Here is a 24,901-nt window from a genome sequence, read left to right on the forward strand (position 1 = left end):
TTAACAGTCTGGAGACCAGCTTAAGTTACAAAATCCAAATAAAGTTAGCTTAAGGAAAAAGGGAATTTATTGAAAGGCTATTTAGCTCACAGAATTGAAGGAAGAGCTGCAAATTCCAGGACATCTTCAGGAATCTGGAATGAATACCACCAGGACACATTCACATGTGCTCACTTTTTTTCTTTCTCTTTGTCACTTTTCATCTTCATCTCTGCCTACTTCTACTTCACTCTGATACCACAAGGATTTCTGCACAAGGTGGGGAACCTGGATTCCAACAACTGTAGGTGATACCATTATAGTATCTGACGAAAGAGAAGAGAGAGTCTTCCTGTTTGTTCCAGGTAGAAAAATCCAAAGAATTCCAAGTGGCTGGGCCTTGTTCATTTGCTCACCTCGAAGATCAGGAGATAGCAGAGGGTGTTTTAAGAAGGGGAAAGGTAAGCAGAGTAAACAAAAACCTCTTGTTTTGTGTCTGTCTCCCAGGCAACCATGGAGGCTGGCGGCCTCCCCCTGGAGCTGTGGCGCATGATCTTAGCCTACCTGCACCTTCCTGACCTGGGCCGCTGCAGCCTGGTTTGCAGGGCCTGGTATGAACTGATCCTCAGTCTTGACAGCACCCGCTGGCGGCAGCTGTGTCTGGGCTGCACCGAGTGCCGCCACCCCAACTGGCCCAACCAGCCTGATGTGGAGCCTCAGTCTTGGAGGGAAGCCTTCAAGCAGCACTACCTGGCCTCCAAGACGTGGACCAAGAATGCCCTGGACCTGGAGTCCTCCGTCTGCTTTTCTCTATTTCGCCGGAGGAGGGAACGACGTACCCTGAGTGTTGGACCAGGCCATGAGTTTGACAGCCTGGGCAGTGCCTTGGCCATGGCCAGCCTATATGATCGGATTGTGCTGTTCCCAGGTGTGTATGAAGAGCAAGGGGAAATCATCCTGAAGGTGCCCGTGGAGATTGTAGGCCGTGGGAAGCTGGGTGAAGTGGCCCTCCTAGCCAGCATTGATCAGCACTGCTCAACCACACGCCTGTGCAACCTTGTCTTCATGCCAGCCTGGTTCTCACCCATCATGTATAAGGTGGGTGTCCACATCAGATAGATGGCCTTTCCAGTCCCAGGCCTGACCCCAGGGCCTGGACCTTCTCTTTGTGGGTTTGTAATCCCTTGTTTGTTGGAACTGAAAGTTCAGCAATTATTCCCATACGCACACCCCTCTGAGTTCTGAACCAGTTGAGAAATAGACACAGATCAGTGGAGATCAAAATATCTACTTTATTCCTGGCAAAGCTGGATTAGAAAGTGAGGCTTGAACTCAAATCCAAAATTGCTTGGTACTCCTTTTCCAGACTGGACCAACAGTCACAGGTGGAGCAGCTAGGTGGGAAAGCTAGGATCTGAGCTAGCAGAGAACATGTTAGCTGTTCACAGCAGGCATGCGCAGAGAGAGCCAAAGAGAGGAGAGACTGTTCAGGACCAGTGATCTTCAGCACATTTACACTGCCCTGTGGATGGTCAGGAGAGATCAGACTTTTACCAGGATTAGTCACTTCTCTAGGGTAACTGGAGATAAGGTCAAGAAATATTAGTTCAACACCCCTCCTTCCAGGAACACAGAGCTGAAGTTGGGTTCACCGCAAAGCATATATTGAGGTGTTGGTAGTTCCTGGTAGAACAGTCTACAGCTATACATTGCCTAGAAATTGATTGTAAAACCTAGATTATGTACCTAGTCAATAAAAATTATATTGCCACTATGACTACCAATCACAACTTAATTGTCTCTCATGTTTGTGATAATTGTTATACTACCAGTCATTTATGATGTACTTACTGTGTGCCAGGCACAAGCTTTACAGCCCTTATCTCATTTACTTCTCCCTACAGTTCTGTGACATGGATAGTGTCCTCTGAATTTTGTAGGTGAAAGAACTGAGGCTCAACTAGATTAATTAACATACCCAGGGTCTCAGAGTTAGTGAGGGACAGAGCTAGGATCCAAAGCCTGTACTCATAACCTAGGCGACTTTCCATCTGTGACCTAACTTGATCCTTACAGCAGACATTTGTGGTAGACAGGGTAGATGCGATATCTTTGTTTTGCAGATAGGAACACTGAAGCTCAGAGATGCTAAATAACTTTCTGAAGTGGGTAATTAGTGATGTTAGTACTCAAATCGCTAAGCACTTTAAAATTACATCATGCTGGCTTTCCTGGAAGCTTAGAAGCCTGCTGTTTTAGCTCTAGAATATTTCAGAAGGACCGATAAGCTGGTCTGCAGACTCAGAAGGAGATTTTTGTCCTAGAAAGAGTACTGTCCAGACACTTAATCTTCCCCAGTACATTTATTGCTGGAGCAGTATGTTAATTTCAGCCCCCACTCCCCACCAGAAGTGTGGTCGTAGATCCTCCAGGGATGGGGCCTGGCCTTAGATTTCTTTGTAGCCCACCATCTGGCTTAGTGCTTGGTATATATTACTGTTTGGTCCGTGACTGTCTTTTAACTAAAAATTGTGAAAGAGATGAAAATTAGCAAGTCTTCGAGAAAAGCACAGAGCCTAGGATGGGTGGCCTTGCTTGAAAAAAAGCCGAGACTAAGGTGATTTTACAGCAGTCTTCAGTGACTGTGGAGAAGAACTTTAGCAATGACTATTTCCAGAGAGCTGGGAAGAGTGGGCAGCTCCAAATTATTTTCCCTCTCTGATGCAGAGCAGCTCCCCAGTTCCTCTTGGGGTCAGCAGACACACACCCTGGTGGGGAAGGGACCTCTGTTCTACTCCCCCTCCCCCATGCTTGCTTTCTTAAAATCCATCAAGATGATCAACAGAACAAGTAGTCTTTCCATGATCCACCCTCCTTAGACAGCAACTAGAGTGCTGACCAGCAAAACAAACCTCGTCCCTGTTAATATTCATGTTCTCATTTTCATTCCCCAGACAACATCGGGTCATGTCCAGTTTGACAACTGCAACTTTGAGAATGGACACATCCAGGTCCATGGCCCAGGCACATGCCAAGTGAAGTTTTGCATCTTCAAAAACACCCATATCTTTCTGCACAATGTGCCCCTGTGTGTCCTGGAAAACTGTGAATTTGTGGGCAGTGAAAACAACTGTGTGACTGTTGAGGGCCACCCATCTGCAGATAAGAACTGGGCCTATAAGTATCTATTGGGGCTTATCAAGTCCTCTCCCAGTTTTCTCCCCACAGAGGACTCTGACTCTTTAATGTCCCTGGACCTAGAGAGCAGGGACCAGGCCTGGAGCCCAAGGACCTGTGACATTGTCATTGAGGGCAGCCAGAGCCCCACCAGCCCAGCCTCTAGCTCCCCAAAGCCCGAGTCCAGGGCTGGCCCACAGGAGGCAGAGGTGGGCAGCGATGGTGAAAGGGTGGCCCAGACCCCAGACAGCAGTGATGGAGGCCTGAGTCCCAGCGGTGAGGATGAGGACGTGGAACAGCTCACATACCGACTGTCCTACCAAGTGCAGGGCCCTCGCCCTGTATTGGGGGGTTCTTTTCTGAGTCCGCCACTGCCAGGAGCATCCATTCAGCTGCCCAGCTGCCTAGTGCTGAACTCATTGCAGCAAGAGCTGCAGAAGGACAAGGAGGCCATGGCCCTGGCCAGCTCTGTGCAGGGCTGCCTCATCCGCAAGTGCCTCTTCCGGGACGGGAAGGGAGGTGTCTTCGTCTGCTCCTATGGTCGAGCCAAGATGGAAGGAAACATCTTCCGGAACCTGAGTTACGCAGTGCGGTGTATACATAATAGCAAGGTGCTGTCATAAGGACTTACTCTGTAGACCCATGAGACCTCACTGGGTCACCCAGCAACTTCAAGTAGGCAGGACTTGAACCCAGGTCTCCTAACTTCTTAGTGTTCTTTCCATGCATCACAGCTGGACTGAACAGAAAAAAGAATGAAAAAGGTCTGTCACACCTTCAGCGTTTGAAATGCCAAACTGCAAATCCTCTGATGCCTTTGGAATCAGAGAATTCACTCACATTCCACTGTTCTTCCCAGATGCAGTTAAATCTGCCTCTATGTGACTTGTTGCCCCTATTTTTTTCCAAAACCAGTGGCTCCCAGAAGTGCAAATCTGTCTGGCCCCAAGCAGTCCTAAAATTATATATTTGTTTCTTAAAATACAAACGTAATTTTCATCATAAATGTTAAAGAAGGTACTTTTAATGATTATGACAAGTTCTACATATATTAGAGAGTCATTAGAATAGTTAACAGGTTATGGTGTTATGAAAAGTTTATATTTTGAAAAAAAGCAGGCAACTAATTCAGCAGTATAAATATAAAATGCTTATAGTTACTTAGAAACCATGAGATTGAGATTATTATATACTTACTGGCAATCTACAGATTCATTTTTTTTCCATTCATCTGTTCAAAAAATATCTATGGAGAACCTACTGCGTGCTAGATATACTTTTAGGAACCAGGGATGCTGCAGTGCAAGTGAGATGTTCTGGATCTCAGCCCTGGGTCTATTATTGATATGCTCTGTGACCTTACACAAGTCACTTCCCCTTTCTGGGCCCCAGTTTCCTCATCTTAAAACAAGGGAGATGAACTAGGTCATAGATCTTCAAATAATTTTGCTTGTGTATTCTCTAAAAAAATAGGAACCCTTGTGGCACAGTGGTTAAGTGCTCGACTCCTAATTGAAAACTCAGCAGTTCAAACCAACCATCCACTCTGCAGAAGAAAGATGTGGCAGTCTGCTTCCATGAAGATTACAGCCTTGGAAACCCCAGGGGCAGTTCTACTCTGTCCTATAGGGTTGCTGTGAGTCGGAATCAACTCAATGGCAATGAGTTTTTTATTCTCTAGAAGAATTTTGAAAAACTGCACTCCCATCACTCATTTTTAAGTTGACATCTAAAATTTTTCATCATTAGTTTAAATAGTTGCAAAGGATATAATTTCTGGTATATTTTAAATATCGACATTTTAAAATAAAACTGTTATGGTCGCTCTTTTAAAGTTACCTGTGGAACTGAAATACCATAGTAATTTATTATTATATTAATATTTATTTATTGAGATAATTCACATACCATTAAAATTTGCCCTTTTACAGTTTGGTGGGTTGTAGTATATTCACGAAGTTGTGTAGCTATCACCGCTTCCTAATTCCAGAATATTTTTATCACTCTGTAAAGAAACCTTATACCCATTAGCAGTCACTACCCATTTCTCTGCCCCAGCCCCTGGAAACCACTAATTTACTTTTTGTCTCTATGGATTTGCCTGTTCTGGATATTTCATGTAAATGGAATCATACAATATGTGGCCCTTCATGTCTGGCTTCTTTTACTTAGCATAATGTTTTCAAGGCCATTCATCAGTACTCCGTTCCTTCTTATGGCTGAATAATACTCCAGTGTATGGATATACCCCATTTTATTTATCCATTCGTCCACTCAGTATTGTCTTCACTTTTTGTCTATTATAAATAATGCTACTATGAACATTCGTGTATAGGTTTTTGTGCGGACATATGTTTTCATTTCTCGGGCATATACTTAGGAGTGAAGTTGCTGCACCGTATGGTAACTCTATTTTTAACTTTTTGAGGAACTGCCAAAATGTTTTCCAAAGTGGATACACCATTTTACATTCCCACCAGCAATGTGTGAGGGTTCAAATTTCTTCACATCCTCACCAATGCTTATTATTGTCTGTATTTGTTATTATTGTATTTATCCTACTGGATATGATGTCATAGTAATTTTTTAATAGACTTTATTTTTTAGAGCAGTTTTAGGGTTACAGAAAAATTGTGCAGAAAGTACAGAGTTCCTATATTAATAGCAATTTTTTAAACTTCTTATTTCTAAATAATTTCAAACCTACAGAAAGATTGTAAGATTAGAATGAATAATTCCCATATACCTTTCACTCAGATTCCTCAATTGATCTACATTTGCTTTATTCTCTCTTTATAGATAGACATGTTTTCTGAATCATTTGATAGTAAGTTGTAGACATGACACCCCATTATACTTTAATACTTAAATATATTTTCTCCTAAAAACAAGGGAAACCTACTACATAACCACGATACAGCCCTCAAAATCAGGAAATTAACATTGATACAACACTACTATCTATTCCACAGACCCCGTTCAAATTTTGCCAGTTGTCCTAATGTCCTTTGTATGTCCAAGATCCAATCCAAGATCACCTATGTCTCCTTAATATCCTTAAATCTCGTTCAGTTCCTCAATCTTGCCATATCTTTCATGACCTTGACATATTTTAGGAGTATGGGCCAGTTACTTGTAGAATGTCCCTCAATTTGGGTTTGTCTAATGTTTCACCATGATTAAATTGAGGTGTCATGTATTTTGAGCGTGAATACCACAGAATGATGCTGTGTTCTTCTCAGTGCATCAGTTGTATCAGGAGACATATGAAGTTGGTTTATCCTTTTTTAATGGAGATGCTAACTTTGATCACATGATTATGATGGAGTCTACCACATTTCTCCACTGTAAATTTAATAAGTGTTTTGAACTTATTAATAAATTTGTGGGAAGATGCTTTGAGACTATGTAAATATCCTGTTTCTCATCAACCTTTCACCCATTAGTTCTAGCCTCCACAATGATTCCTGCCTGAAACCAATTATTACTATATTTCTTGCCAAAGGTAATTTTCTAATTTCATCATTCTTTCTGCTTAGATCGTCATGCTCAGGAATGACATTTACCGTTGCAGAGCATCAGGCATCTTTCTTCGCTTGGAGGGTGGAGGCTTGATCGCTGGCAACAACATTTATCATAACGCGGAGGCTGGTGTGGACATCCGGAAAAAGTCCAACCCGCTCATACTGGTACTTTCTTTGCCTTTGCTTCATTCCCTTTTCAGAGTGTCTCTGGGTTTTCAGAAACCTCTTCTGAAGATATCTGAACAAATGTTGTCATCCTGAATTTATGTTGCTTCCTGTTTGCAAATGGTCCCTGTTCTTTTCTCTGTGTGTCTTTGTTTCTGTGGAATCATTTTGGAAGGGATATGGCTAGCTTCCTGGTGTAAGAATGGGATTGGATTTAGGCTATAAATTAACAGAGTGAAATAATTTTATTATAATTTTTTATTGTCTAAAAATTTAAGTCGCTGTGCAAAAGCTGCTGGCCTGGGAGGCAGAAAAACTAAGTTTCAGATCTGACTCTACTGCAGACTTACTGTGCGACTCTGGTCCTGTTTCCCTATTTGTACAAAGAAGTGTTAGAAATGAATCATCTCTAAGAATCCTTTAGCTTGTACATCTTCTGTGACCGTATGCCCATGGGAAAACTGAGCTCCCAGAGGCCGCTCCCCTGAATGAGAAGCAATGAGTAGAAGCCAAATGTCCTTTGCCCTTCTCTGGATGTGGTGCCCTTGAGACTACATGGCCAGCATTCTGTCATATTGGGTTGAGCCCTGGTGGCGCAATGATTAAGAGCTCGGCTACTAACCAAAAGGTTGGCAGTTCGAATCCACCAGCTGCTCCTTGGAAACCCTGTGGGGCAATTCTCTGTCCTGTAGGGTCACTATGAGTCAGAATTGACTCGACAGCAACTGTTTTTTTTTTTTCAAAGAAAACCCTTCCCAGAAGGAGCCTTGGTGGCGCAGTGGTTAAGCACTTGGCTGCCAACCAAAAGGTTGGCGGTTTGAACCCACTGGCTGCGCCAGAGGAGAACGATGTGGCAGTCTGCTTCCATGAAGATTACAACCTTGGAAACCCTATGGGGCAGTGCTATTCTGTTCTGTAGGGTCACTATGAGTTGGAATTGACTAGACGGCAATGGGTTTGGTTTGGTTTTTGGACCCTTCTCTGAGAAGTCCTCCTTGGATCCTGGGAGGTATGGCTTGGCCAGATGATCGTGTTTGGGGGACTCTTTAGAGGCTCAGAACATTCAGTAGCCTTCCTTGCAGATGAAGAGCACGAGCCCTCAGCAGTTAAGTGTCAGCCTAACTGTATCCTAAGAGGCAGTGAAGACTTCTATGTTCCTGTTCTCCCTTATAGGTTTTGGTGTGTGCACCTGTGCAGGAAGGACAGAGCAGCAGCATGGTCTGTTCACTTTGACATGTGCTTAAGGATCTTCCTGGCCCAGTTGTGTGGGCAGTGGGTGAGCACTCTGCCTCTCGCTGGCATGACTGATCCTTCCTCTGTGGTATCTCATTTTTACTTGCAGTGTAATCAGATCCACCATGGCCTTCGCTCTGGCATTGTCGTCCTTGGTAATGGGAAAGGCATCATCCGGAATAATCAAATCTTTTCAAATAAGGAAGCTGGCATTTATATCCTGTACCACGGAAACCCTGTCGTGAGGTATGCATCTCTGGACCCAGACCATCACACTCTTCCATGGTCCCTTCTTTACTCTCTTGTCTCTCTGTTTCTCTGCACCCTGTCTTTTTTCTATTTGAAAAATAGTCTCTCCAGATGCAAGCAAAGAAGAGACTTCACCCATAATCTCACCACAGTAACACAGCTACGTTTGTGTTTCTCTTTTTCCTTCCAGTTAACTATGTGCAGGTATTCTATTCAGTAAACATTGGTGAACACTTACAACAAGGGATAACAAAGGTAAATAAGGGGCAGACCCTGCTCCCTAGGGGCTTGCTCTAGTCCAGAGGACATACATGCACAGAAATAACTCTTAAGACAGAGATGGAAATAAGCCAATCACAAAAGGACAAATATTGTGTGACCTCACTTATATAAAAAGACAAGAAAAGGCAAATGTATAGAGACCAAAGTTTATTAGCAGTTACCAGGGGAAGGAAGGAGCGAGGAACAGGAGGTTATTGCTTATGGAGTACTGAGTTTTGGTTTACGATGATGGAAAAATCTCATTGATTAAAGATAGGGTTGCACAGCTGATTATTGTAAGTGCTGTCAATAAGTTGTACACCTGTAAAAAGTTGAATGGGCAAAAGTTGTATGATAGACATATTTACAATGATGACAAAAAAAAAGCTGCTGAGGCTGCTTATGTACAACCAAGTACCTCACGAGATTTGGTTCCTTGGTTTGGAGGTTTAGGGTACAGTTAATTGGGCTAATAATGTGTTTAGTGCTTCTGTTCCACCTCCTACTTCGTTGTGTAGTGCCTGAGGTCTTAAAATCTTCAAGCAGCCTCCAAGGCACAACAGTTGGTCTCTATTCACCTAGAACAACAGAGGAAGAAAGAGAGACAGGAATAGAAGAAAGAAATGGAATCTGTGGCTAATTGCCTCCATGAACAGCTGCCTCCTTTGCCATGAGACCAGAAGAACTAGATGGTGCCTTGCTACCATTACTGAACATTTTGGTCTAAGGTTCTATAGAAGAATCCTGATCAAAAGGGAGAAAATGGAGAACAGAATTTCAAATTCTCATGGACTCCAGACTTTCTGGAGCCATGAAGGTTGGATGAACCCCTGATACTATTGCCCTGAGATAATTTTTAAACCTTAAACCAAAAATATCCCTCAAAGTCATGTTAAAACCAAACAATAGTTTAGCTTAACTAGTAAAAAATGTCTACTTTGAGCATTATATTCTTTTAAAAACTATATGGGATCAAATTGACAACAGCATCTCAAAAGATTACATAGGAACCTTAGGGGGCAGTGAGTTTATGTTAATGGGGGAGGAACAGCTCAGAAAAGGAGGATGAGAATGGGTGCACAACTTGAAGAATATAATCAGTGTCACTGAATTATACATGTAGAAACTGGTGAATTGGTATATGTTTTGCTGTGTATGTTCTCAACAACAACAACAAAAGAAATTTTAAAAAAGACAGAGGCAGTAGAGATTTCAAGTCACCTGACAACTCCAGTCAGTTGATGTGGCTACTTGGAGTGCAGTGTTAAGATTGTGAGGCTACATCTGGCCTAAGCATAAAAGCATGCCATGGTCGAATAGTGATGTCTGCCACAGGTGGGAAGGGCGTTGGGAAAGGGCCATGTATCTGCCATCCCAGACAGGACAGACTGTGATAAATGCTATCAAAATGGTACCAAGAGAAAGAGGAAAGGAGAGAACCATTCTGATTAGGAGGATGTGGGAAGGCCTCGTTTAGGTGGTGGCAATTGAGTTGGACTTTGAAATATGGGTAGAACTCCGACTCTCATGCAGATGGGAGGTGGGCATTCCTAGTAAAAGAAACAGCACGAACAAAGGCAGCAGAGCGTGACAGATTGAGGGTTTAACTAACAGTCCGTTGTGGCTTGAGGAAAATGTGGCACAAGGTGACACATTGGTATGAAATATTTTAAATGGGCTCTGTGGTCACTGCAGCATGACCTTTTATACACCTGTGGTAGGCCACTTCTGCCATGCAGCATAGTGGGAAGGAGTGATGGGAAGAAAGCCTTGAGCCAAATGAGAAGGGCTGTATATAGACCAAGCTGAGGAAGGTGGCGTTTATTTTGAGTAGAATAACAGAATCATTTAGCAGAAGACTCGCACAGTTATGTCTGTGCTTTAGGAAAATTAACTGCCGTTAATGTGCAACAGATCTATTCTGAGTTTTTACTTCTGCTTTATATGTATTTTTCCATGTTGTTGCATGACTTTATCATGTTAGCAAGTTTCAGAACATTCCATTGTTTTGATATTCAGTAATTTTTGAACCAGTCCTATTAGTTGTAGCATCTGTTTTTCACTTATAGACAGCTTGTTATAAACATTTGTAGTCATAAAGCTCTTTTACTTTCTTTTGCATTATTGGTTTAAGATAAGAGTATATGTTTGTGTTATGCCCTTAACATACATTTAAATGCTTGGAAGGGACAGGGATATAAAAAGTGTGTGAGGGCAGTCCCTGCTATGGAGTTTATAGTCTCACGTTGGACATAAACACATACACAAAGAATCATGAGAGAAGTCTCAATGAAATTAGTGCTTTGCTAGGTCTTCGTGCAGAGGACCAGAGGAACTCAGCCACGGTTTCAGCTGAGTGTGTCAGGGAAGGACACATGATGACATTTGAGTTGTGTTTGGAGGGTAAATAGGATTTTATTGCCATTGAAAAGGCATTCTGGGCCCAGAGACAGTGAAGTTCAGAGTATGTCTGAAAAGATGGTGGGAAATGTGTGTCTGGGAATAGGATGCCTGGGGAGACAGAGTAAAAGGTCCACTTGGAAAGGCAGGTTGAAGCTGGAGCAGGAAGGACCTCAAATGCCAAGTATGATGGGCAGAATAATGGCTCCCCAAAGATGTCCATGTCCTAGTCCCCAGGACCTGTGAATATATTACCTGATTTGGCAAAAGAGACTTTGTAGATGTGATTAAGTTAAGGACCTTGAGCTGGGGAGGTTATTCTGAATTACCCAGGTAGGCCCAATGTCATCACAAGGGTCCCTAGAGAAGCAGGAGGGTCAGAGTCAAAAGGAAACGTGACAGTGGAAGCAGGGGTCAGAGTGATGAGGCCACTAGAAACTGGAAAAGACAAGGAATGGATTCTCGCCTGGAGCCTCCAAGAAGCAGTGCGGCTCTGTAGACGCCTTGATTTTTAGCCCTATAAGACCCATTTTGGACTTCTGACCTCCAGAACAGGAAAATAATAAATCTGTGTTGTTTTAAACCATTAAACTTGTAGTAATTTGGTCAGCAGCAATAGAAAACTAATACAGCAAGCTAAGAAATTTGGACTTTACCTTGTGGTTGCTGGGGAACCATTAGTGTTTTGAGTAAGGAATAGCATAATCAGATCAGTGTTTTGGGTTTTTTTAAACATAGTGGCTTTGAAAGAATAGGTTGTGCTTTTTTCTTTTCCCTTTCTGTGTGATTGGAAGTCAGGATCTAGGGGAGGGTTGTTGTTAGTTGCCGCCAAGTCACTTCCTACTCATGGCAACTTGTGTACAGAGTAGAGCTGCTCCATGGGGTTTTCAAGGCAGTGGCCTTTTGGAAGCAGATTGCCAGGCCTGTCTACCTAGGCAGCTCTGGTTGGGTTTGAACCGCCAACCTTTAGGCTAGTAGTCAAACACTTAACTGTTTGTGCCACCCAGGGATAGAATGAATTTTAGGTATTAATTTTGAGATCCCTGAAGTGGCCTGGATGAGGCAAACCACAGCATACTTTTTTGGCCAGTGAGAGTTAACATCACCTATTGTGTTTCTCTTTTTGCTTTGGCTGCCAGGAAGTGCAGGGCTAAATCGGTGCTCATCTACAGTAAATATCCTGTCCTTGGTTCTTGGTACAGTGATCGTTCCCCTTCTTAATGTTCTCTCATCCCTCTTTTATCTTTATTCTGCCCTCTGTACCCACATACATGTTCCTTCAAGTGGCCATGGATCCTCTCTGGACGTAAGTGAGGTACGTTAGGAAAAATATACCAGCCATATATTGGCTGCCTATGGGACAGCTCTCAGAGATATGGATGGTATGAAGGCCCTAGCCCAGGGGCTACTTCTAATTGAATTGTATCCAGATCAAAGCAGCCTCTTCAGATCTGAGGGGAAAAAAGAAAACAAACAAAAAAAAAACGGGTATTTTTAACAGATAATTTTACCTGTTTAACTGCAAAATGCATATAGCGTAGATACAGTTGACATTCAGCTTTCCCAGCATCAACACAAGTTGCTGTTTTTTCCCCAAGGAAGTAAGCTGTTTGGACCCTGCCCTAGGAGATGGAAAAACTTAATCAGTCAACCCCTAATTATTGATGTTCTGTGGGGTGCCAGGCCTTCTGTTAGTCTCTGACAGGCCCAGATGAATATTTGGCCCTAAATCCCTGAGATACACAGCGGGGAGTGGGAGGCCCCCTCAAGAGAGAGTGGGCAGATACAATTCCAGTAGGGAAGGAGATCACAGCATTCCTATTAGTAAAAATAGCTAACAGCAAATATGTGTCCTCCAGAGATGACACAATCCTCCTAACATCTGGGTGTGATCAGCTTGTTTTCACAGGTAGTAAACATGTTTTTAACATACTCAGTTGTCTGGTTTTGAAGAAATTATTTAAGAGGGCTTTATGTGGCAGTAAAGGGGTTGTGTGTGTCTTTGAGTAGGAGCATGTTTTTTTATACATTCCGTTTGTAGCTAACTCAACCTATGAGGTTTCACATACACGTTGTCACTATGATACAGAGAGAATGGTTGCGTTTAAGTGGTGCATCTTTCCATTGAATTATCTTTGTGATGCTCGTAAAACCCCCTTTTTAAATCTGGTTTTCTTCTTTAAAGCATTTTATTACTTTATGTTCTCATTCAGTGGATAGGTGATTAACTTCATAGGAGATAAGGTGAAGAGTAGCTGTTGGATACAAACAGAAGATTGTGGGCTCATTACAGGCAGAGTGTCTAATTCAGGATTTTGACACAAATCACTCCTAAGTAAGCTTAAGACAGCCTCCTGGGAATTCTGTATATCACCAAGACCAAGTATTCTACCTGTGACTTGGGCACCATGATCAAATCTGTTTATATGTGGATGACAGTAAGGAGAGGCCATAGAGAACTGGATATCATTGTGCTTAGATGGCAGAGTTTTGGATTTAATTTTTGATCAAGTTGTCTTCAGTGATAACTAAAGATTTCTAAATGCCTGGCTTGTAAGAATTTTGGGAGTACTGTAGTGCCTCTGTGGACTTGAGCCATCTAGGGAAGTCCACAAAATACTAAGGTAATCACTTCAGGTGGGGCATTGTCTTTGAAGCATGACAGTGGGGCCCTGGTGTCACCTCTTTGTCTTGCTCTCCTTCCATTCTAGCGGGAACCACATTTTCAAGGGCCGTGCTGCTGGCATAGCAGTGAATGAGAACGGCAAAGGCCTCATCACAGGTATGGAATAAGAACTGCTTGGAGCTGTGGCCAGCCAAGGTGACAGGTCGAGTGGTGCCATGCCTTAAGTACAGCCCTTGGCTTCACCCCTCCCCAGCTGTGGGACCTTACATCACTCCTGTACCTTGCCAGACTTTGGCCGCCTCCTCTGAATGTCAGGCTGCCCCCAGGGATGCCAACTGCACGCATTGGCTGTGCTTATCAAGAGGAGGGCCTAGCATGGAGGGAGGATCTGGTCTTTGCCAGGCCCAGTGCTTATAGGACCTTACTTGGTGGTTCACATAATACTTTCAGAAACATTTTTATGCGGAGCAAATTGTCTGAATCCCTCCTCTTGGCTTTGTACGGCCTTCTGCCTGCTCTGGAAATCCACCCCACTCCCCCTCTGCCTGGCTAACCTCCTGTTCATCCCCACGTCTTAGCTTAAATATCACTTCTTCAGGGAAGCCTTTCCTGACCTTCCATTATAGAGAGACTCAGTATACCCAGTACACCTCCTCTGTAGAACAGTTTATGTAATTTCTTAGTGTGTTGTTTAATGTCAGTCTCCTCTACTATCAGGCAGTAAATGTGATCAGGCAAGATCAAGTCTGTCTGATACATTAGTGGAGCCTTATCACAGAGCACAACCATACCTGGCACGGAGAAGGGGCTCAGCAAGCATCGGTCCAGTGAACCCTCTTGACTGAATTCAGCCTTCATTCAGTCATCAAACATTTATTGACCACTTCCTGTATGCAGGCAGTGTTCCCGGAGGTGAGGAGATAGCAGTCAACAAAACAGCCATCATTTCTGCTCTCAGGAGCTGACATTTTAGGAGAGGGAAGCAAATACATAAATAAAAGCATGCATACACGTGCAAGAAAAGTCATATCTAGGGGTAAGTGCTCTGTAGATAATTAAAATAAGGTGACAGAGGGACAGTGTGGGTATTTAAGATTGTATGGTCAGGGCAGGCCTTTATGGGAAAATGACATTTAAGCCACAACCTCAGTGACAGAAGGAGCTTGAGCAAAGATCGTTCCATGCAGAGCTGCCTGTGGGAACACTCTTGGAACACCTGAGGAACAGAGAGATCGCTCGTGTGACTGGAGTGCAGTGAGCAAGGGCCAAGTAGTATGAGATGGGGCCACAGAGGCCGGAAAGGGCCAGTCACACAGGGCTTTGTGAGCCATTGTGCCTCAGTCCCAGAAAGCCGAGAGTTTGCCCTGCCTCCATGTTGGAGGCATCAGTGTCCTAGAACTGCCCCTCTGACTTGTGACTCTTCAGCCCACTCCCCAAGAGGTGGTGGCTCCCAGGGAGAAAGGAAAGGAAGGGTGTGGTCAGAATACAGAGCCAAGGTTGAGGACAGGGACTAGCACCTCTCCAGGCTTGTGATGAAATGGCTGGATTCTGCCCTTAGATAACCACCTCTGAGCCCCTGCCTGTCCTTGGTCCAGGGACCCTAAAACAAATTTATCCTTAACCATCAGTCTTCAAGGCTGTTGGATACAGACAGCAGACAAGTCCTTGAGACATCAAACACCAGACAAGATTCTGCGTGCTGGTTGCTGACAGCGTAAGACCAGTCCAGAGTGTCCTTTCTTTCAGCTGTCCTGGTCCTCACTGCCAGCACTGGAAGTGGCCCTTGAGTATCAACCTTCTTTTCTGCCTCTCTCTGTAGAAAATGTCATCCGTGAGAATCAGTGGGGAGGTGTGGACATTCGTCGTGGAGGGATCCCTGTCCTCAGGAGTAACCTCATCTGCTTTGGCTATTCAGATGGTGTGGTCGTGGGAGATGAAGGCAAAGGGCTGATAGAAGGAAATACCATCTATGGTGAGGAGCACGTTGTCAGAGGGAAGGGGCTTGGGATTGGGAGACAAGAAGTCCAGGTTGCAGCCGGGTTCCATCTCCAGCTTGTGGGTCATGAGAAAGTCGTCACTGTTCCCTGGGCCTCAAAGACCTCATCTGAAGAACAGGAATGATTTCTGGCCTCTCCCAGAGTGTAAGAGTCTCTCACAGATCCCCTTGTAATCCCCAGATTGACCCTATGGGGTCAGCAGGATGGAGAACTTTATCCCCACTTAAAACAGCAAAAGACACGAGTTTGATCATGAATAAGAACAGGGCCAGTTAAGCTCTGACATGTAGGAAGCTAACTCCTAACTCGTATCCTTTCTTTTGATCCAGAGAACTGAAAATACAGTGCTGGCAACAGGAAACTTTTCTCACTCACTCTGTGCCTGTGAGAAAAGCCTTAGTCTTTCTGGACTGTTTCTCTGATGATAATAAATAAACCCATTATAAAACCTGTTGCCATCAAGTCAATTCCGACTCATAGCAACCCTATAGGACAGAGTAGAACTGCCCTGTAGGGTATCCAAGGATCACCTGGTGGATTTGAACTGCCACCCTTTTGGTTAGCAGCCGTAGCTCTTAACCACCACACCACCAGGGTTTCCAGTAATAATAATAGTAGCTAACATTTATTGAGGCCGACTCTGCTATACCCTTTATATGCATTATCACATTTAATTTTCATGACTGCCCTCTGAGGTACAGTTATTAATAGGTACTGTTACCTAATACAGTAGGCACAGTTACTAGCCTCATTTTAAAGATGAGAAAACTGAGGCACAGAGAGGTCACACAGCTAGGAAGTGGTAGGGCTGGGAGTCAAATTGAGTCAGCGTGGCTCCAGTGCTAGCCCCTTCCTCTGTACAGGGAGGGGTTGGGCTGGATGAACTCTGAAGGCCCCTTTGGCACTGTCATTACAGGCTTATGTGCAGCTGCTCTGGAAGAGTGGCCTTGACAGTTCTCAGGGCACTTTTGTACCCTGTGGAATCATCCCAGCTTGTGAGATTGGCCTGGTTGTTACTATCCCCTGTGTATGAAGGAGAAGCCTACAGCTGGAGTCATAAAGTGACTTGTGCAAGGCCACTGAGCAAGTCAGGGACTTACATCTCCCAGGCTAGTACCTTTTTGCTCCCCTTCTTGGGGAGACACAGGGTGCTGCCTCACCCATGGTTGGGTGTCGGTGACCAGCTCCTTTCACTGTTCAGCTAACAAGGGCTGTGGTGTATGGATGATGTCGTCCAGCCTGCCCCACGTCACCAGCAACCACGTCAGCTACAATGGCCTGTATGGTGTGGCAGTGTTTAGCCAAAAGGATGGCTCCAGCGAGTTCCCTGGAGGCCATGGCGCCCAGGAGAACTTCAGCGAGGACGGGGATGCCATCCTCTGGGAGACAGAGCTGGAGAAGGATGACGACCCACTGCGCAGGCCCATCACCATTGCTCTTGTGGAGTCTAACAGTATTAATCACAATGGAGGTGAGCCCCTGCCCAAGAGCCTTCCGTGACTCTACTGCCTTACGGGCCCTTTGTGGTCCCAACTTGCCCTTCCAGCCGTATCAGCCACTTCTTTCTGCCACTTACCTGATGCCCCAGCCCCCTGGACTTCATGGTCCCTGAACTTGAATCCATCCCAGTCCCCCACCCGCCCGCCCGCCGACCTTGCTCATCCGGTTTCTCTTGCCTGAAATTCCTTTTCTCCAATCCTTACAGCCCAAACCAACTTGAACTTCAGAGCCTATCTGAATGCAGCCCTCCACCCTTTCCTTTATGAACCATTCCCAGTGACACTTTCTCTGGGGCCCCTTGACTGTATTTATTCCTGTGGCTGTTTCATCAGCTCTGACAGGCTGTGAACTTGGGCAAGGAATTGAATCTCCCTCATCTCAGTGCTCCCTGCCCTGAGGTTTGGTAATCAATTCTAAGACATATTTTTCATATTTTAACATTTCTCATGAGATGGGTCTTGTGGTTGATCATGTGTCATGGTTTTATTGGCAGTGATTTTTCTTTCTTAGAGGTACAAAAAATAAGACTGTTTTAAGTCCATGTAATCTTAGACTTGATTAAAAAATTGTAGTAGGTGTTTGACATTCATTGAATTGAAAAAATGTTTGTATTGTGGAGTTTGTCTAACTCCAGGACTCCCAAACCTGGCTGATGATCAGAATCACTTGAGGGGAGGGAAGGCTTGTTAAAAAGATTCCAGGGCCCTAGCCTAGAGATGATTCTTCAGAAGGGCTGAGGTGGAGCCTGTAATCTGAACTTCTCACAAGTTCCCCAGGTGATCTGGATGATCAGCCAGACTTGGTAAACCGTGGCCTCTGCAGCTGAGTCATCTTTCATAGATGGCCACCCTCTCCTGTCCATAGAAAGACTAGAAAGGTATCCCTGTCCTAGGTAAGCTCATTCCTCTGGGAGGGGCAGAGGACAGGGAGCTCATTAGCCCCAGCCTTCTTAGCCAGAAAATTGAGTTCTGTCACCTCCCTGTTCAGGGTCTCCTCCATGTGGCCATGCTGTCCAGTAGGACAGGCAAAGCAGCATAAATTTACAAATGCTTGATTTAGTTTTGTTGTTCTCAACCAAGCCAGGAGAAACAACAGGCAGCTGCTACCAGGAGGTTCCAAGTTACAGGCTTAGCTCAAACTGCTGCCCGTGTAATCCCAATCATTGGCCTGCACACACTCCTCCCAACGCTACCACAGTTCCTCTTGCTCTTATGGTGGGTGGATGTCACAACTGCAGAGTCCTCCTCCTGCTTATCCCCAGGTCTGACCAAGTCATGCTACTCTAATTCCACTGAGTCTGGGCTGTTTTCTACTAACACATAGTGTCTCTAAGCATATACAGCCCTCAACACCATTTTCTCCCTTTCAAATTTTCTAATACATTTTAGACACATATTACTTAGCTTAATAACTTTTTCTACTCAAAAATGGAGAATTTCCCTTATGAAGAAAGTTTCCCAAAACAGTAGGGAGGCAGATTCCAGCTCAGTCTGGGAAGGAAAACAAAACAAACTTTTTAGTAGACTTATCTATTTGTCTAGGGGTGGAATGGGCAGCCTTGAGGAGGTAGTGAGCTCCCCATCACATGAAGTGCAAATAGCAGTAGGATGGCTGATCTAAGCCGAGTCTTCTAGCACCACATTTCACTGGCTACATTTAATAAAGATTTGGTTCAGAAGGAACAGAATTTTCTTGATGTTCCTGGAAAACTGCTCTGTTTGTCATCCAGCTTGGAAGGTGCAAACCCAAGGGCTGGTTCTGAGTGTTGCTGCTACTTCTTTCTCACCTCTCTCCTGGGAGCACAATTCAGGGAAGGCTCTCCCTGGCTGGTGTTGTCAGGCCTGACCCTGGGACCACCCTGTGCTTTTCCTGCTCCCACCCTCTGTAGCCTCAGGACTCTATGTGCAGAGCAGTGAGGCACTGCACATCATCACCAACGTGATCCACGCTAATGGAGACAGAGGCATCACTGTTGCCCAGAGCAGCCAGCTCACCCATGTGACCAACAACAGCATCTCCTGCAACCGTCAGAGTGGGGTCAAGGTCGAGGCCCAGTGTAAGGTGGAGCTCCGGGGCAATGGTATCTATGACAACAGAGGCCATGGCATCATCACCAAGGGTGACAGCACCATTGTCATTGAAAACGACATCATTGGCAATCGGGGCAGTGGGCTGCAGCTGCTGCCCAGGTCTGACACAAAGGTGTGTATGTGTGCATGTGTGTGTGACGTGTAGTACTAACTAACACAGCGTAGCCCTGGGAGAATCTTTGTGCCGTCTCTGCTGAGAAGGAGAACCTTAAGCACTCAGGGCTGCATGGGACATCGTCCCTCCTGCCAAAACAGCCTGGAAGACACGGGTGGGACTTCACATAGGAAACATATGAATTGGCCCTGAAGGATGAGCAAGAGTTTACCAGCAGGAAGCCAGGGGTGGGTGGTCACCTCCTAGATTCAAGGTGTTAGGAGCAACCTGAGGTATCTTCATGGTCTCCAGGTCAAGGCTGGAGCTATTTCAGCTCTCTTTTCTGTCAGAGGAACCCTGGTGGTGCACTGGTTAAGAGCTTGGCTGCTAACCAAAAGGTCAGCAGTTTGAATCCACCGCGGCTCCTTAGAAACCCTATGGGGCAGTTCTACTCTGTCCTGTAGGGTTGCTGTGAGTTGGAATCAACTCAACGGCAACAGATTTTCCTATCAGAAGACTCTCACAGAGGACTAGGATGCAGTAGGTGCTTAAAGGAGAGAAATCCTGCCATGGGGCCTTTGCACACCTATTCTCCATATGCCAGGAATACCCGTTTTTTCCCTGTATCCTACAGCTTAGCTGTCACTTTTTTCTGGAAGCCCCCTGATTCCCTTTTCTGGGCTTCCATGGTACCTGTGCCTACCCCTACCTCAAAAAGCAGCTCCTGCAATGCTTTGTGTCCATCCCTTTACTTATCTGTCTCCCCCACAGGACTGTGAGCTCTGAGCACCCATTTTATGCAAACCACTCTGCTGGGTGCTGGTTACAGTGTCAAGCCAAACAGACCCTTCCCGGCCTTTGTGGAATTCCAGCCCCAAAGGCTCTTTTTAGCTCTCCAGCTTGCTGCTAGGCAAGGAGTAAAGAATTTCTCGACTTTCTGTCAGAGTACTGTGGGAGCAGACGAGAGGGACATACAGGCTGAATTGGGTTGCCAGTGGCCTGGCTTCTGGCACTACCTCCTTACCTCTCTGTGAGGCCTTTGCACATTGTTCCTTCTTCCTGGAACACCCCCTTGCTGCTCTGTACCTGGTAAACGTCTATATCTTAGCTGTAACCTCCTCCAGGAAGCCTTCTGTGGTCCTCCCAGGCTGGTCTTGATATCCTTTGTCTGAGCTCCAATGGCTCTATGCTGACCTAGCTAGCATATTCATGTTTTATAACTGATAGCTCACTTGCTTGGCTCCCCAGCCAGTCTAGGAGGTATGACAAATTCTGGCTGCCTCTCCCAGGTAATAAAGAACCGGATCCATTCATTCCGGGCCTATGGCATTGCAGTGCGGGGTCGTGCCAAGGCCCTGGTGCAAGAGAACATCATCTTCCAGGGCAAGACCAACAAGACCATCTTTCAGCAGATCTCAAACAACCGAGAATGTATCATGCAAAACAACAAGTTCCTGGTCTTCAAGAAAAAGTAAGTGCCTGGAGTAGCCTGAACCAGCCTCCTGGAACAACAGTGAGGCCACTGGGAAGCCAGGCCCAGGCCTAGTGGTTGTGGCTGCCCTTCTCCCTGCCATTCTGCCAGCCTCTGGTGCTGGTCACATAAAGGCCTGGGCTGAGGACCAGCACCTTACTCCCTGGGAGGGAACCAGTTTTAAAAGTTGAGAGTATATGGTCTCAAATCTCAGCTGTGCCAGTTAGTGATGGTGTGACCTTGGGCAAGTTACTTTATCTCTGAGCCTTACTCGAATGCAGTCAGTACTCTCTGCTTTGTAGCGTCAGTTTAGGGTGGAATAGACGCTGTGGCCTAGCAGAGTTATCTGAGTCGTTATAAAAACGCTAGTTGCTGCAGTTGTCGCTTGTTTTTAGTACCTCTGCCTCAGTGTCCCACGGTTTCCTCACACTCTTCTCCCCCAGACCTCTTAGTCTTTCCATGTTCCCCATTTTGATGACATCACCATCCACCAAGCATTCTGGCAACAAAACCTTTGCCTCCTCCTTCTCCCTAACACCAAAGTACAGTCACTCACCAGCTCCTCTTGATTCTGCTGCTAAAACATTCTTGCATCTGGCCCCTCCCCTCTTTCCCTGTCATTGCCCTAGTTTAGGTCTCAGCACCTCTCACCCTCACGTGTGGTCTGTATTACCAGTAAGGCCGTTCTAGTTGTTTATAGAACTGTATTAGTCAGTGCTGTGTCAAACCAGTTGTAATAATTATTGTTGTTGCTGTCACCCCGTACTGTTAATATCACTAGTTCTGTTGCAGCAGCCGCCCTGGTAGTCTCTCTGCCCTTAGGCCACCCTCCCACCCTGCCAGGCAGGCTCTCCTATGCATCCTGCCAGATTAATCATTCTGAATCAGAGTTCTGGTCATGTCACTTCCATGGTCAAAAACCTTTGATGGATCCTCATTTTCTATAGCAATGATCCTCATATTTTTTGATTATACACACACTCAGTAAAAATGCTTTTTGAGGAAACCCTCTCATGTATATTTATTTACTCATAAATTATGTATGTGTTTTATTCTATCAGTATATTATTTACATTATAAACTATACCAAAAATAGAAATTTTTAAAGTATAAAATAAAAAATAAATAGAAATTCTAATATTTTCTTCCCACATCCCAGCAGATCCTATTGTGAACTCCCTGGGATCCACATCCTCTTTCCCTCTTTAGAGACCCCTGGCCACAGGATACAGCCCAGTAGTTGTATTATTCTTAGCATTGTTCACCATATACCATGTTTTAATTTATGTATAACTTACATGCAATAAAATTCACCCTTTTTAGTTCTGTATGTTTTGACAAATGTATAGTCATGTAACCACCACAAACAAGGTATAGAAGAGTTCCATCAACCCTCTAAATCCCTCATGTTCCTTTGTAGTCAGTCCCTTCCCCCACCCCAGCCCTTGGAAGCCACTGATCTGTTTTCCACCCCTATAGATTTGTGTTTTCTAGAAGTTCATAAAAGAAATCATACAGTTTCTAGCTTTTTTGAATCTGGCTTCTTTTACTTAGCCTAATACATTTGAGATTCAGCTATGGTGTTGCATGTAAGTAGCTCATTCCTCTTTATTGATGAGTAGTGTTCCATTGTATGAATGTACCACACAGTTTGTTTATTCATTCATAGCATTTAGGTAGTTTCTAGGTCTGGTGATCATGACTAAAGCTATATACATTCACAGTCATGCAGCTGGAAAAAAAAAAAGGAAAAGGAAAGATAGAAAAAAAGAAAGCTACTTATTTAAAGATGGGAAAAATGAGGCCCATAGAAGGAACTTGTCCATGTTACATACAGAGTTGAAGGCAGAGCTGGAACAAGAATGCAGGACTTTTGCCCCTTAGACTCACACATGCCCCACCTCCTTGGGCTTTCACTAACTTGGGAGACAAAACCTACATTCAGATTTACACGTGGGTCCGATGATCTTGAGCCAAAGGTATGATTGTGCAGGACATTCGGCAAGTGCTCTAAACCTCCCAGAGTTCATTGACTATCGTTTTATACCTCCAGGTCTGATACATGGCGCCTGGTGAACCCACCAGCACGGCCTCACCTTGAACACTCCCTTAGAGGCCCCTCTACAGCCCATAATGGGCGGAAGGTGGCGGCCATGGCTACCAGGATCACAGCCCATGTGGAAGGTGGTTACCACAGCAACCACAGCATTTTCTGCACCATCCTATAAGGATGGAGACCTGCCCCAGCTCAGGCCTAGGCCTGGAAGGGGCAGGTGAGGCAGGAGGCGGTGATGTCAGAGGACTCCTAGAACAGCAGCCACATCCCCTGCTCTCAGGCCCAGGCCTTGACAGGTGCTCAGAAGAGCTACGAAGTGAAGGCCTTCAGAAGGGAAGAGGTAGTACCTGAGAAGACTCCAGGCCCCTTACTCACCACCCTCCACCATGTGAAAAAACAGGCTCCCAGGTTCCCTGGAGACTTTAAGAACAAGGTACCTCCAAGACTTTTCCACTCCACAACCTGCAGTAGGAAGAAACTTGAATATGCATTTCAAAGAGGGAAAAAAAAGGACAAAAGTTGGTGGGTTTCCAATCACTCAAGCTCTTCTGGTGATTATATAGGGTCAGGGAAACTCAAACGATCCGTGAGGCTTCGGTCAGGGTTTTCTGTTATTTGAGTTAGGGAACCACCTCTCACACCAAATACAAACTCTTCTCAGGGAAGAGCAGATTTACTCCTGAGGGAGGGAAATAATTCTGCTGAGGTGGGAAGAGACAAATGCCCTAGAATTTTCCCCTTTCCTAGACCTGTCTCTCTCAATCCCCCAGGGGCACCATGACACCTTCCCAACTGCCTGTGGAACCTGGAGGAGTTGGGTTTGGTTTACTTAAGGAGACAGATCTCTTAGACTTGGACATGGACCTGTGAGGGGTGAGGGGCTTGGGGCAGGGAGCCCCTCTTGAAAGGCTGCCCCAGTGATGACAAGAGGGCATGCTGAAAACAGGAGGGGTGCATGGTGGACAGCTTCCTTCAGGTGGTTCAGGAGTGCAGGCGGGTGCCAGGCTGGGTGGGTGCAGGGGTACCTCAGGTTGCTCCTAGACTCATGAGGCACTACCTTGGTGCCAGCTGTGGAGATTAAAATCCCATGTGAGAGCACCCACACCAGCTGCACCTCCTGGGCACCAGCGTTACAGACTAGACTAGAAGATGGATATGCCTAGGGTCTCTCGTATGTATCCATGCTCCCTCATGGATCATCACCTGCCTTTACTGCCCCTGCCATGTTTCCCTACTCTGTGCCTTGGGTCATGCATTCTTCCTTCTGGCATGCCCTTCTTCGCCATCTCCACATTGTTTAGCTTGGACACTGCCTACACACAGCACTCCCTTCCCTCCAGATGACAATGCTCTTTCCTTCTTCTGTGTTCCCATAGCCCTTCCTTTGCTCCCTCTCAGGGTACCAAGCACTTTCGGCCTTGTTTTGGAGCTCTTCAGGTCATACCCTGTCCTGTTTTGCCTGTGAGTTTCCCGAGGGTAGGGTAGGGCCATGTCCTACTGTGTCTGTGCCCCCAGTACACAGCCCAGGGCTGGGACAGGGTTAGTGGCCTGAGGAGAGGAAGCTGGCTCCCAAAGGGCTTTACTGAACCATAGTATGTGTCAAGGTTCCAGAGTCAGGTGAGCTCGGACCCCAGTTGCTTGAAGTGGGCTGGATGCAGGACTGGCTCAGCCTGCACACTCCGCCTGCCACTCAGCCTTCCATGTGGGGCCTTCACCAGCCTGTTGGGGTTGCTGTCGTGTACTTTACTGATAGCTTCCGAGGCTGGTCCTGTCAGGCCCTCGGTGCTGCTCTGCTGGGTGGGGCAGGAGGGGAGTAGAGGGAGCCAGGAGCACTGGCTTCTCCCTGAGGACCTTGGGCACAACAGCACTGGCACCTCCTTGTCCCCAGCACTGCCCTTCACACTTCTCTTTGGTGGCCCGTGTGAGTCGCTGTACAAAATGCTGCCTTTATTTTGTAAGAAATGACTTTTCTGTGAATCAAGTGCTTATGAAAATCTCAATAACCAAATAAAGTACTGTATTTTAAGAGGCACTTGCTGCAGGGTTTTCTTGGTCTGGGTATGTGCTAGCATTCCCAGG

General features: G+C 45.5%; 1 protein-coding gene across 1 annotated transcript; it reads left to right on the forward strand.

The window, feature by feature from the left end:
- Window positions 1-486: 486 nt before the first annotated feature.
- On the forward strand, window positions 487-23,655 carry FBXO10 (F-box protein 10). The gene is made up of 10 exons (XM_004372250.2): window positions 487-1,077; window positions 2,934-3,767; window positions 6,696-6,845; window positions 8,188-8,324; window positions 13,700-13,770; window positions 15,434-15,586; window positions 16,813-17,082; window positions 19,000-19,313; window positions 20,585-20,766; window positions 22,820-23,655. Exons 1-10 carry the CDS (start codon window positions 493-495, stop codon window positions 22,992-22,994), a joined length of 2,871 nt encoding a protein of 956 aa, XP_004372307.1. The 5' UTR covers window positions 487-492; the 3' UTR covers window positions 22,995-23,655.
- The last annotated feature ends 1,246 nt before the right edge of the window (window positions 23,656-24,901 follow it).

Source organism: Trichechus manatus, unplaced genomic scaffold (assembly GCF_000243295.1).
Source record: "Trichechus manatus latirostris isolate Lorelei unplaced genomic scaffold, TriManLat1.0 scaffold00016, whole genome shotgun sequence".
Classification (NCBI taxonomy): domain Eukaryota; kingdom Metazoa; phylum Chordata; class Mammalia; order Sirenia; family Trichechidae; genus Trichechus; species Trichechus manatus.

Coding starts and splice junctions, on each gene's coding strand:
- FBXO10 (XM_004372250.2), top strand. CDS start 493: ATGGAGGCTGGCGGCCTCCCCCTGGAGCTGTGGCGCATGATCTTAGCC. Junction 6,846..8,187: donor AGTCCAACCCGCTCATACTG/GTACTTTCTTTG, acceptor TTTTACTTGCAG/TGTAATCAGATCCACCATGG. Junction 13,771..15,433: donor CGGCAAAGGCCTCATCACAG/GTATGGAATAAG, acceptor CTCTCTCTGTAG/AAAATGTCATCCGTGAGAAT.